This window comes from Cynocephalus volans, chromosome 4 (genome assembly GCF_027409185.1).
Source record: "Cynocephalus volans isolate mCynVol1 chromosome 4, mCynVol1.pri, whole genome shotgun sequence".
NCBI classification, from domain to species: domain Eukaryota; kingdom Metazoa; phylum Chordata; class Mammalia; order Dermoptera; family Cynocephalidae; genus Cynocephalus; species Cynocephalus volans.
In genome coordinates this window covers 167972447-167986337 of record NC_084463.1, presented here as the reverse complement: position 1 = coordinate 167986337, position 13891 = coordinate 167972447, and the positions used below count along the sequence as shown (strand labels likewise).

At 60.7% G+C, this 13891-nt stretch overlaps 1 protein-coding gene across 1 annotated transcript in view; it reads left to right on the top strand.

Moving 5' to 3' along the window:
* Positions 1–13174, top strand: part of MUC2 (mucin 2, oligomeric mucus/gel-forming) — a 34765-nt gene extending 21591 nt beyond the window's left edge. The window contains exons 33-52 of the mRNA XM_063095205.1: positions 475–3759; positions 4449–4652; positions 4932–5143; positions 5503–5677; positions 6178–6425; positions 7076–7259; positions 7558–7771; positions 8691–8869; positions 9007–9076; positions 9224–9324; positions 9440–9471; positions 10017–10194; positions 10400–10504; positions 10710–10750; positions 10893–11015; positions 11173–11271; positions 12002–12130; positions 12325–12364; positions 12709–12835; positions 12943–13174. Coding sequence (XP_062951275.1) covers positions 475–3759; positions 4449–4652; positions 4932–5143; positions 5503–5677; positions 6178–6425; positions 7076–7259; positions 7558–7771; positions 8691–8869; positions 9007–9076; positions 9224–9324; positions 9440–9471; positions 10017–10194; positions 10400–10504; positions 10710–10750; positions 10893–11015; positions 11173–11271; positions 12002–12130; positions 12325–12364; positions 12709–12835; positions 12943–13174 — 5978 coding nt within the window. The remainder of the gene's footprint in view (positions 1–474; positions 3760–4448; positions 4653–4931; positions 5144–5502; positions 5678–6177; positions 6426–7075; positions 7260–7557; positions 7772–8690; positions 8870–9006; positions 9077–9223; positions 9325–9439; positions 9472–10016; positions 10195–10399; positions 10505–10709; positions 10751–10892; positions 11016–11172; positions 11272–12001; positions 12131–12324; positions 12365–12708; positions 12836–12942) is intronic.
* Positions 13175–13891: the final 717 nt, after the last annotated feature.

The following is a 13891-nucleotide window of genomic DNA, read 5'->3' as shown; positions in this document are numbered from 1 at the left end:
TGGTCACGCCCAGCCCTTCACAAATAACCACCTCTACAACCTTGCCAACGGCAACGCCCAGCCATCCACCAACAACCACCTCTACAACCTCACCAATTTCAACGCCCACCCATCCACCAACGCCCACCTCCACCACCTCACCAATGGCCACTGCCACGCCTCCACCAGTGCCCACCTCGGCCACCTCTCCAACAGCAACGCCGACACCTCCATCAACGACCACCTCCGCCACCTCAACAACGGCCACGCCCACCCCTCCACCAATGACCGCTCCATTTCCTTCACCAACAACTCCCACCTCTTTCCCATCGACAACTACCACAACCACCACTGCCACAGAAAGGACTACTTCGGTGTCAGCCACCACTACAACATCCATAGTTACATCAGAGCCCACTACAACTGTAACCACCACCATGCCTACAGCAGAATCAGTCACCACTGTCATAACTACCCTGTCCACCGCCGGATCATCAACCACCCCATGTGTGCCTGACTGTAAATGGACTGGCTGGTTTGATTCTGGTAAACCCGACTATACTCAAACAGGTGGAGATGTTGAATTGACCGAAGACGTCTGTGCAGGTTGGGCAGCGAACATATCCTGCAGAGCCACAGCATACCCCGACATTCCAATTGGAGAACTTGGACAGACAGTGGTGTGTGACAAATCTGTTGGTCTGGTGTGCAAAAACGAAGACCAAAAGTCAGGGGGGACCATCCCCATGCCTTACTGTCTCAACTACGAGATCAACGTTTACTGCTGTGAGTGTGCCTCTGGGCCTTCGCCACCCACCACCCCTGCAACCACCACCACGACCACAACCACAGGGAGCACAACACTGGCATCCACGCCCACACCTCCACCAACGCTCAGCTCTACCAGCTCACCAACGGCCACGCCCACACCTCCACCAATTACCAGCTCTACCAGCTCACCAACAGCCACACCCACGCCTCCACCAGTAACCAGCTCTACCACCTCACCAACAGCCACACCCACGCCTCCACCAATTACCAGCTCTACCACCACACCAACAGCCACACCCACGCCTCCACCAATTACCAGCTCTACCACCTCACCAACGGCCACGCCCACACCTCCACCAGTAACCAGCTCTACCACCTCACCAACAGCCTCACCCACACCCCCACCAATAACCAGCTCTACCATCTCACCAACAGCCACACCCACGCCTCCACCAATTACCAGCTCTACCACCTCACCAACGGCCTCGACCAGCCCTCCACCAACACCTACCTCTACCACCTCACCAACAGCCACAGCCACACCCCCACCAATAACCAGCTCTACCACCTCACCAACAGCCTCGACCAGTCCTCCACCAACACCTACCTCTACCAGCTCACCAACGGCCACACCCACGCAACCACCAACAACCACCTCTAAAACCTCGCCAACAGCTACGCCCACGCCTTCACCAGTGACCACCTCTACCACCTCACCAACAGCCAGGCCCAGCCCACCACCAAGTCCCACCTCTACCACCTCACCAACAGCCACGCCCACGCCTCCACCAGCTACCACCTCTATCACTACACGAACAGCCACGCCCACGCCTCCACCAACAACCAGCTCTACCACCTCACCAACGGCCACGACCAGCCCTCTACCAACACCTACCTCTACCAGCTCTCCAACGACCACACCCACGCATCCACCAACAACCACCTCTAAAACCTCGCCAACGGCCACACCCACGCCTTCACCAGTAACCACCTCTACCACCTCACCAACAGCCATGTCCACACCTCCACCAAGTCCGACCTCTACCACCTCACCAACGGTCCTGCCCACTGGTCCACCAACGATCACCTCTACCACCTCACCAACAGCCACGACCACCCCTCCAACAGCGCCCACCTCTACCACCTCACCAACGGCCACGCCCAGCCATACACCAACGCCCACCTCCACCACCTCACCAATGGCCACTGCCACACATCCACCAGTGCCCACCTCTGCCACCTCACCAACAGCAACGCCCACACCTCCATCAACGACCACCTCTGCCACCTCACCAACGGCCACGCCCACCCCTCCACCAATGACCGCTCCATTACCTTCACCAACAACTCCCACCTCTTTCCCATCGACAACTACCACAACCACCACTGCCACAGAAAGGACTACTTCGGTGACAGCCACCACTACGACATCCATAGTTACATCAGAGCCCACTACAACTGTAACCACCACCATGCCTACAGCAGAATCAGTCACCACTGTCATAACTACCCTGTCCACCGCCGGATCATCAACCACCCCATGTGTGCCTGACTGTAAATGGACTGGCTGGTTTGATTCTGGTAAACCCGACTATACTCAAACAGGTGGAGATGTTGAATTGACTGAAGACGTCTGTGCAGGCTGGACAGCGAACATATCCTGCAGAGCCACAGCATACCCCGACATTCCAATTGGAGACCTTGGACAGACAGTGGTGTGTGACAAATCTGTTGGTCTGGTGTGCAAAAACGAAGACCAAAAGTCAGGGGGGACCATCCCCATGCCTTACTGTCTCAACTACGAGATCAACGTTTACTGCTGTGAGTGTGCCTCTGGGCCTTCGCCACCCACCACCCCTGCAACCACCACCACGACCACAACCACAGGGAGCACAACACTGGCATCCACGCCCACACCTCCACCAGCGCTCAGCTCTACCAGCTCACCAACGGCCACGCCCACACCTCCACCAATTACCAGCTCTACCACCTCACCAACAGCCACACCCACGCCTCCACCAGTAACCAGCTCTACCACCTCACCAACAGCCACACCCACACCTCCACCAATTACCAGCTCTACCACCTCACCAACAGCCACACCCACACCCCCACCAATAACCAGCTCTACCACCTCATCAACGGCCACACCCACACCCCCACCAATAACCAGCTCTACCACCTCACCAATGGCCACGCCCACACCCCCACCAATTACCAGCTCTACCACCTCACCAACAGCCACACCCATACCTCCACCAGTAACCAGCTTTTCCACCTCACCAACAGCCACACCCACACCCCTACCAATAACCAGCTCTACCACCTCACCAACAGCCACAGCCACACCCCCACCAATAACCAGCTCTACCACCTCACCAACGGCCACGACCAGTCCTCCACCAACACCTACCTCTACCAGCTCACCAACGACCACACCCACGCATCCACCAACAACCACCTCTAAAACTTGGCCAACGGCCACACCCACGCCTCCAGCAACGACCACCTCACCAACGGCCACGCCCCCTGCTCCATCAACGACCACCTCTACCAACTCACCAACAGCCACGTCCAGCCCTCCACCAACGCCCTCCTCTTCCACCTCACCAACGGCCACGCCCACGCCTCCACCAACAACTGCTTCTACCACCTCGTCAACGGCCATGCCCAGCCCTCCACCAACGCCCACCACCACCACCTCATCAACGGCTGCGCCCACGCCTCCACCAACAACCACCTCTACCACCTCGCCAACGGCCATGCCCAGCCCTCCACCAACGCCCATCGCCACCACCTCATCAACGGCCACACCCACCCCTCCATCAACGACCACCTCACCAACAGCCACGTCCCCTGCTCCATCAACGACCACCTCTACCACCTCATCAATGGCCACGCCCACCCTTCCACCATCGACCACCTCTACCACCTCACCAACAGCCACGCCCATTCCTCCACCAACACCCACCGTGGTCCCCACAGGTGGGAGCTCCACAGCGCCTCCAGGTAAACAGACATCTGGTTCCTCCTCTTCCAGGAGCATCCACTCTCCTGCCAGGGAACTCTGGTCTGGGTGCCACCTTGTGCCATGGGTCCCTGCTCTGCCCAGTGAGGGCCGATTCCCAGGAATCCTCATGGCAGCCTCTGCCTGCTGAGCCCCATCACTCTGTGTTCAGGGAGCCACTGACCACCGGCCTGTATGTGGATAGCAGAGCCCAAAGGCAGACCCCTCAGCATACCACTCTGTGGTGCAGCCATGTGGACCAAACCCATACCGTGGGGAGACCTCCAGTGTGTGGGGCCAGGCTGTGTGGGGCAGAGGCTGCCAGTGAGGTGCCCTGAAAGACCCTTGCTTCCCTTCCCACTTCTATCTGTGCCTCCCTACTCGGCACCTCTGGGGCCTCTCTGGCCTGGCACAGGTGGCCTTATAGGGCAGCTGGTCCAGCCTCTCTGAGGCGGACTGGTATGCTGTGGCAAATCCCCCTCCAGCCACCTCTTGCTGGCAGTAGAGTTTGCCAGCAAGCTGTGTGCTGCCTGCAGCACCAGCTCCCCCATGTATCTCCTTGTCACACTCACCATGTACTGTGACTGCAGCCCCGCAGCCCCACCTTCTTCGTGACTACGGGAGCCCGGGAAGGGACATGAGGCCTTCCCACCTCACTGCTCACTCCCACTCCTGACCACCTTCCTCACAGGCACGACCACCTCTTCCAAGACCCCTCCAAGCAATGGGACCACACCCACCATGCCCGAGACCACCAGCACCTCGGCCTCCAGGGCGCCGACCCCCACGCTGAGCCCGCTTGTCTCTCCCAGCATCAGCATGAGCACAGGCCAGGGACTCACCACCGTTAGTTTAGTCATATGCTGCGTCCTGAATGGCACATACTACGGCCCAGGTAACGTGCTGTGCACTTCTGAAGATGCTTAGGATCAGGGCTAAGGTCCAACCTGGCAGCTTGCTTGGGAAGCTGGATGCCGGGTGGGGGTGGACCTCTCTGGGGCCAGCCCAGCTTGCTGGAAACATGAGTTGGGGACCAGAGTTCACCTGTGGTCCAGGGGCTAAGTGAGGTGGGGACACCCACGTGCCCGAAATAGGGCATGGTGGGCTTCCCTCTGGGGGCCTCTGTGGGAACTTGCTTCTCTATGGTGTTGGGATGGGGTCTCTCCCTGGGCAGGTGAGCTGGTGTACAACGGAACATTTGGAGACACCTGCTATTACGTGAACTGCTCAGTGAACTGCACCTTCGAGTTCCACAACTCATCCTGCCCCTCAACACCCTCCCCAACACCCAGCGCACCAACGCCCAGCTCGCCCTCCACACCGACCCACATCTCTCCAGCCACCACCAAGCCCCCTGCATGCCCAGACTTTGATCCTCCCAGACAGGTCAGTGGGCCATGGTGGCTTTGTCCCCTCGGCACGAAGTGCACCCTGTCCAGGCGTTCAGGGACCAGGTGCCACCTTTCTGGTGGTCATCCAAGATGCTCCTCTTGCTGCACTCTGCGCCGTGTCCAGCAGGGCTGAGGCTTCCAACACCCTCCCAGGCGCAGTGTCTGCCGAGCCCTGCCCCTCTCTCTGTGCCCAAGCTTGCCATAGTGAGTGGCCAGTGAAGACAGGCCCAGCCCTCTGCCTCCCGGGCAGGGCTCTGGGCACTCACGCCGAGGCCTCCTGAGCATGGCCCACCCCCTCCTTGCGGTCTGTGGTGCGGTGGGTCCCACTGACCGCCCTTCACCCTCCACCCACAGGAGAACGAGACCTGGTCGCTGTGTGACTGCATCATCGCCACTTGCAAGCACAACAACACCGTGGAGATCGAGGAGGTGAAGTGCGAGCCCCCGCCCATGCCCACCTGCTCCAATGACCTCAAGCCAGTGCAAGTCATGGACCCCGATGGCTGCTGCTGGCACTGGGAGTGCGACTGTACGTGCTGCGGCCACCCCCCTTCTCTGTGGGTGGGGGCGCAGGGCCGGTGTCTGGGGAGTGGAAGGGCTGAGACTCCACCGGCACAGCCCCAATGGCCGAGTGCCGGCTGAGGGCCAGGAACAGTCTGAGAGACTTCTCACGCCGTCTTGGACAGGGGGCCTGGGCAAGTGGAAGGCTTGCGTGGTGGGGCACGGGTACCTGCCTGCAACAAGGGTGCTTCTGAGGCTGAGAGGGACAGGCTGGGTTGGAACCCTGGATCTCTGGCTCCTAAGCTAGGCTCCGTCCTACAGAACGGGTGCCACGAGCGGCACCGGATCCACCGAGCTCGTGTGCGCCACGTGCCTGAGCCCAGGAGCAGGGTTTTCGGGGCCCCCTTGGTTCCTGCTGCTCTTCCAGCCTATCCTGTGAATCCTGACAGAGCCTTGGTCCCCGCACCCCACCCTGGCCTGGGGCTGTGACCAGCTCTGTGGTGCCAGCTCACCAAGCTCCCTCTGCAGGCTACTGCACAGGCTGGGGGGACCCGCACTTCGTCACCTTCGATGGGCTCTACTACAGCTACCAGGGTAACTGCACCTACGTGCTGGTGGAGGAGGTCACCCCCACCGTGGACAACTTCGGGGTCTATATTGACAACTACCACTGTGACGTCAACGACAAAGTGTCCTGTCCCCGCACAATCATCGTGCGCCATGAGACCCAGGAGGTACTGATCAAGACCGTGCAGATGACGCCCATGGAGGTGCAGGTACGTGAGACTGCAGTCACTGGCGTCCTCGGTGGCGCATGCCGGTGCGGGCCCTCTCACATGGTGGTTCCCCATGCGACAGAGGACTTGGCCTCAGTGGCCCCAGTGCAGCCTCCCCCAGAGCCAGGCTGGAAAAGTGGGAGAGGGCGGAGGCCTCACTCGGGGACACACCCTGTTCCCACGGGCTTTCCAAGTGTGTTCAGGGACACCCCTCTGAGTCCAGCAGGTCATGCCCCCTCCCTGAGGACAGGGGAAGGTGGGCAGGGGCTCTGCACACTCCCAGCTTCCTCCTCCTCACCTGCAGAGGCCTGGGGAGCCCTACCCCCTCAGGGGGCTCCCAGGAGCACTTTCTCTGGTTTACCCTGGGACCAGCTGGGACAAGGGTCTGGCTCTGCACAATGAAAAGGAAGCAAGAATGGGGGTGGGGGAGGGGCAGGGGCGTGGCCAGAGGCCCCCCACTGCATGTGTAGGTCTAGCAGGTGGGGGAGGGGCGGCCCCAGGTGCTCTTCCAAGATGTGGCTCGGGTGGCTTGGCCAGAAACACAGCGCTCCTGGAGAGGACGGGGCATGCCAGGGCAGGGCCAGCTCTAGCCAGGTGGCTGCCAGCTCCTCCCCCAAGGCCCTCCCTGACCCCAGGTGTATTGGTCACAGGTGCAGGTCAACGGCCAGACAGTGGCACTGCCCTACGAGAAGTATGGGCTACAGGTGTACGAATCGGGCATCAACTACGTGGTGGACATCCCCGAGCTGGGCGCCCTCATCTCCTACAATGGCCTGTCCTTCTCCATCAGGCTGCCCTACCACCTATTTGGCAACAACACCAAGGGCCAGTGTGGTGAGCCCTGCGGCCCCACCAGCACCCGCGCTCTGCCCCGGGAGGGTGGCTGGGCCAGGGCGGAGTGAGTGCCACCAGCCCAGCTGGGGGTCTCCTGCTCCTCTGCTTGGGGCCACCCGTGGTGGTGGTCCCTGCAGGGAGCCAGTCAGATGTGGCTTGGCCTAGTCTACGCCCTCGGCCCTGGTCTGCCAGATGCCAGGGGATCTGGGCTGGAGAGGGGAGGGAGCTGAGGGGCTGCCCTGTGTGCTGGGCGACGTCGCCCAGTGCCGGTTCAGCATGGCCCTTCTTGCGGAGGCAGGCACCTGCACCAACACCACTGTGGACGACTGCATGCTGCCCAGCAGGGAAGTCATCTCCAACTGCGAGGTCGCAGCTGACCAGTGGGTGGTGAACGACCCCTCCAAGCCACACTGTACACACAGCAGTTTCACAACCCAGCACCCTGTCCCCACGAAGCCAGGGAGCAACAAGACCTGCACCGAGTCTCTTCTCTGCCAGCTCATCAAGGACAGGTGACCCTGACCCTAGGCCTGCTTGTGGCCTTGGCCACTAGTGAGTTACAGGGCCTCAGGAAGTGGCCGCGATGCCCTCCCAGCCCCTACAAGGTCTACAAAGAGGCGGCGGCGGCTCCCGTAGAGTGTGGCACTAGGAAGGCAGGAGGTCATGACACCACGGGCAGGTGCCAGGTGACAAAGGGGCCCAGGAGCTGGGCTTCAGTATTCACAGGACCAAGCTGCCATGTTAGACTTCCCCGTGCCTTTTGTCTTTTTCTTTCTTGTTTTTTTTTTTTTAAAGATGACCGGTAAGGAGATCTTAACCCTTGACTTGGTGTTGTCAGTACCATGCTCTCCCAAGTGAGCGAACCGGTCATCCCTATATAGGATCCGAACCCATGGCCTTGGTGTTATCAGCACTGCACTCTCCCGAGTGAGCCACGGGCTGGCCCTCCCTGTGCCTTTTTTGACCTCCCAAAACTCTCCCGCCTCTCAGGATGGTGCAGGGTCAGCTGAATTTGAGGCCCGGGGTAGACCAGTGGGCCCAGGACAGGGTGTGCACCCAGGGCTCATACTGGGAAGGCAGGTTTGGGCTTACATAGGGCAGTGGTGGGGGCTCTCCCAAAGCTGGGGGCCGCAGGGAGGGAGTGCCCGGTCCCCCAATGTGTGTGCGTCGAGTAGAAGTTGGGTGGCCCTCTACCAGGGCTGCTGGAGGGGATCCTGGCACCAGGTGGCCACGTAGCCGAGCAGCTTCCATCTCTGGGAGCCACAACACAGTGCCGCATGCTGGAGCCTCAGTGCCCAGCCTCCTTCCCCGAGGCCGGCCCTGCCCGCTACAGTCAGCTTCGGGCACTGTCTGGTGGTGCAGGTGATGGGGAGGGTGGGGGCGGCAGTGCTGAGCACCTCGGCGGAGCGTGACCGTGACCCATCCCCACAGCCTGTTCGCCCAGTGCCACGCCCTCGTGCCCCCCCAGCGCTACTACGATGCCTGCGTGTTCGACAGCTGCTTCGTGCCCGACTCGGGCATGGAGTGTGCCAGTCTGCAGACCTACGCGGCCCTGTGTGCACAGCAGGGCATCTGCATCGACTGGAGGAAACACACCCAAGGGACCTGCTGTAAGTAACCTGTCCCTGCCCCTGTGCTGGGGGCCTGTGGGCCAGGGGGTCTCCAGGCTCTGCCGAGGGGCTGGGCACTGTCACTCAAGGGCAACATGGGCCTGGTCCTCCTGACCTGGCCCTTCTGATTCCCGCAGCTGTGACGTGCCCATCTCACAGGGAGTACAAGGCCTGTGGCCCTGCACAGGAATCCACCTGCAAGTCCATGTACGTCACATTTTTTTTTTGAAGTGGGTTTGAAGACGGTTTGCTAGGACATGGGCTCGCCCCTCTGGGCATGCACCTGGGTGGCACTGTCTGGGCATGGTGGTCCTGCAAGCCCACTCCCAGCTGATGACGCCCTTCTGCCCCCAGTTCCTCCCAGCAGAATAGCACGGGCCTGGTGGAGGGCTGCTTCTGTCCTGAGGGCACCATGAACTACGCCCCCGGCTTCGATGTGTGCGTGAAGACCTGCGGTATGTCCCCCTCTCACGTGGCTCCTTCCTGCCTCCTCCTCGGGGTCCACAGAGGCGGGGGCCACCTGCCACACCAGGACTCTGCTAACAGGACTTGTCTTTTCCTCCTCCCCAGGCTGCGTGGGACCTGACAATGTGCCCCGAGAGGTGGGCTCTCCCGCTTGGTGCTGGGGAATGGGATGGGATGGAAAGGAGGACTTGGGAGCCTCGAAGATGGGGAAGTGAGCCCTTTAAGTCCCGGAAGCTGAGCTAGCAGGGACCTTTAGCCACCCACCCACCTGTCCGTCCATCCACGCCACCCACTCATGGTCACAAAATGATCTGCCTAAACTTGAGGTGACGTCTTGGCCACCAGTGCTGTCTGTGTCTCCTGCGTGAGGTCACAGCTATGGGTTGACTCCCTTGTTCCATGCTGCACGTGCCCAACAGACACCAGCAGTGCACCTGCCACGTGCCCCTGTGTTGGCAGAGGCTGGTGCACTGGTCATGGCTCTGTGATGTTAGCAACCTGGTGCCCTGAATGGGCAGCCGCTGTCCTGTGCCAGGACCTGCCCCAAGTGCTCGGAGGTGGGAGGCATGTGGCTGGCACGGGGCCCCTCCACGGGCTGCCAGCTGCAGACGCGCCACGGTGCAGCCCTGGCGAGGCCGGCGGCCAGCGCCTCTCCTCCCGGCTCAACTCCTCCTCCCTGCAGTTCGGGGAGAGCTTTGAGTTCGACTGCAAGGACTGCACCTGCCTGGAGGGCGGACGTGGCATCGTCTGCCAGACCAAGAATTGTGACCAGAAGTCCCCCACCCAGTGCGAGGAGGATGGCACCTACCTCGCCACGGAGGCCAATCCAGCCAATCCCTGCTGCAACATCACCTTGTGTAGTAAGGCCGCCCCCCGGGAGGGACTGAGCCCAGGCCCCTGGGGACCGTGCACCCTCCTCGGCGAGTGAGGGAACAGTGGCTGGGGGCCTGCTGGAGGCTGGGGGCTGGGATGTGCCCACCCGAGGGGGTGTTGCAGGCGGCTGCTGGCCCAGGGAGCCCAGCCATGTTCAGCGGTCCTCACGGCTGCGTGTCGCCCTGCCTTCAGAGTGCAACACCAGCCTGTGCAAGGCGGAGCCCCCTGTGTGCCCACTGGGGTTCCAGGTGAAGAGCAAGATGGTGTCCGGAAGGTGCTGCCCCGTCTACTGGTGTGGTAAGAGGGGCCTGCAGTGGCGGCAGGAGGGGGCGGCTGCAGTGCAACAGCTCCCTCCCAGGGGTGTCGGATTCAGGGGACACAGACAGTAGCAGGGCTGACACACCCGCCTCAGCCCCGAGTGCCTGCCCTGTCTGTTGGGAGCCATGGGGACAGGTGGGGCCACTGCTGCAGGACTGATGGCCCTTCCGTCCCTTTCTCGCAGAGCCTAAGGGCGTGTGTGTTCACGAGAACGCCGAGTACCAGGTAAGGCCTGGGCAGGGAGGGCAGGTGGGTGAGGGGATGGGGCTGGGGTGTGGGGGTCCCTGGCAGGCTCTTGGGCTGGCTGGGTGCTGGGGAGGGCCCCACGCTGAAGGTGGCCCCTCACCATCTCTCCCTGTGCCCGAAGCCCGGTTCTCCAGTTTACTCCTCCAAGTGCCAGGACTGCATCTGCACCAGCGCCGTGAACAGCAGCACCATGCTCAATGTCATCACCTGCACCCACGTGTCCTGCAACACCTCCTGCAGCCCCGTACGTGCTCACAGGCCCTAAACGTGTACCCATGGAGTGTTGTCCTACCAGTTTCTTTCCTTTTTTCAATGACAATCTGTGTCCGTCCCCAACTCCCCACCTGGCCTGAGCCTGCCCGTGGCCCCATGTGCTCAGCCTGGGTGTGTCTGTGTCCTAGGGCTTTGAACTCCTGGAGGTCCCTGGCGAGTGCTGCAAGAGGTGCGTGCAGACACATTGCATCATCAGCAGGCCCGGCAGTGAGCCCGCCGTCCTCCAGGTGCACCAGCTCTCCACGGCCCCTGGGCCCCTGACGTAGTGTGCCCACCAGAGCCCATGGCAAGGACTGAATGACTCTGGCTTGCCTGGCTGAATTCTCCCAGTCCCCGGCACAGCTGTGTCCCAGTATCCTGGGGCTGCCATAACAACCACAGCTGGGTGGCTTAAAATAGCAGAAACTGCTTCTGCTGGTTCTGGAGGCCAGAAGTGCAGGACTCAGGCGTGGCGGGGCTACACTCCCTGTGGAGGCTCCGGGGAGGATCCTTCCTGCATCGTCCAGCTTCCCAGGGCTCCAGGCGTCCCTGGGCTTATGGCAGCTTTGCTCCACTCTCTGTCTCCATCTTCACGTGGCTTCTCCTCTGTGTCTGTGTCTCCTCTTCTGTCTCTTACAAGGACACTTGTCATTGGATTTAGTGCCCGTCTACTCCAGGATGCTCTCATCTTGAGAGCCTTCACTTAATTACACCTGCAAAGACCCTTTGTCCAAATACGGTCACATGCACGGGTTCTGGCAGTTTGAACGTGGTTATGCCTTTTTGGGTTGTATGGACTACAGGCTTGTGTCTGTCCCTGGGCCCTGCCCAGTGTCCTTTGCCCCATGGCTTTGGGCCCACAGGCCGGCCCTCCTGTCCCGGAAACCACAGGTGCCAGGAGTTTCTGGTCTGTCCTGGGTTGGCCTGTGGGGCGGGCCTGCCCACTTGCCCTCACCAGCACTCTCCCCTGCCCCACAGCCTGGGGACGTAAAGAGCGACCCCACGAACAACTGCACGTTCTTCAGCTGTGTGAAAATCCACAACCAGCTCATCTCATCCGTCTCAAACATCAGCTGCCCCGACTTCGACCCCAGCATTTGCCTCCCGGTGAGTAGGCCATCTGGGGCACTGGCCGCGCGTGCTCTGCTGGGAATGGGGGGTCCCCAATGCTGGGATGGTGGCCTCTGGTCTGGTCTGCAGCTGCCCCGGGAGGCTTAGCCCTGGCCCTTCTGCAGGAAGGGGGTGCTCACACACTGGGGGGGGGCACCTGGGGGCCCCGGCTTATTCTTCTTTCCCTCCAGGGCTCCATCACATTCATGTCGAACGGGTGCTGCAGAACATGTGAGTGCAGTCTGCCAGCCAGTGGCTCGCAGGGCCGGCCTGGCAGGGGGTGACTACCCAAGGGTCCCCTCAAGGAGAGGAAGGCACAGGGGGCTGGTGCCCCAGGAGCCCTGCTCCCCTCCCTTCCAGATGCTGAGTTTGAGGGTATCACCTGGGGTGCCCAGGAAGCCTGAGTCCCTTCCCAGGGAGAAGCAGGACAGAGCCCCAGCCACAGGGCAGCTGGGGACTGGTGCCTGCCTCCCGGAAGGTGGTGGGGAGGGGAGAGCAAGCAGCGAGGGACAGCCGGTGTGGTCCCACAGAGCAGCGGAGGCCCCAGCCCTGAACCTCTGCCTCCCTCTGCCCAGGCACCCCACGCAACCAGACTAGAGTTCCCTGCTCCACCATCCCCACCATCAGGGAAATTTCTCATGCTGGCTGCACCAAGAACGTCACCATGAATTATTGCTCAGGGTCCTGCGGGACTTTTGCCATGTGAGTCCCAGGCTGCGAGTGTGCCCTGGTGGGGGGCAGTGGAGCCCAGCGTGGCTGCCGGGAGGCCCCAGAGACGTGGCTGCTCACTCCCAGCCCTTCTCGCCCAGGTACTCTGCCGAGGCCCAGTCCCTGGACCACAGATGCTCCTGCTGCAAAGAGGAGACAACCAGCCAGCGCGAGGTGCTCCTGAGCTGCCCCCATGGTGGCTTGCTGAACTACACCTACACCCACATCGAGAGCTGCCTGTGCCAGGACACTGTCTGCGAGCCCCAGTGGACCAGCGAAGACACCTCCGTCCGTGCCCGGCGCTCCAGCCCCCGGCGTCTGGGGAGGGAGTGAGCGGGGTCGGCGTGGCCACGCAGGCCCCACCCTGCCCCTGCTTCCCCATCCTCCCGCTGACTCTTTGAGCTTCCTCACCTCCTAAGCTTGCTTTCCTCGCTGCAGATATTTATTTTCTGAGTCTGTTCAATCCTTTGCTTTACGGTAATAAACTCAGGCAGAGACACTGCGCTGTGTGGTTTGAGTGAGTGCCTCAGGGATCTGGGTTGGCCACTGTGCACAGCCAAGGTCCAGCAGATTCCTGGGGGGTGGGGGTGGGGTGGGGTAGGTGGGGCAGAAAAGTTCAGAGAGGGTCCCTCAGCCCCCTCTGGGGTCCTGTCACACAGGCTCTGGACACAGGACGGGGGGATACTGCACATATGTGGTGGGCCTGACTTTGATAAATACTGTGTACGAAGTGTGACCTCCAGTGGCTGCCTTCCCTTGAGCTGAGATAAAAATAGAATAATAAAAATGTTTAATTAAACAACAACAAAAGGCATATATTGAGAAAAAAAGGAGCAAAGAACCATGGAGCAAATAGAAAACAACTAACAAGATGGTAGATTTAAATCCAACTCTGTCAACAATGACGCTAAATGTATATGTATAGACAACTCAATGAAAAGACAGATCATCAGACTGGATTTAAAAAAAAAGCCACAATTGATTCTGTGTCTACAAGAAGCTCACTGTAAATACTAACACATACACAGGTGAAAAATGACAGGATGGAAA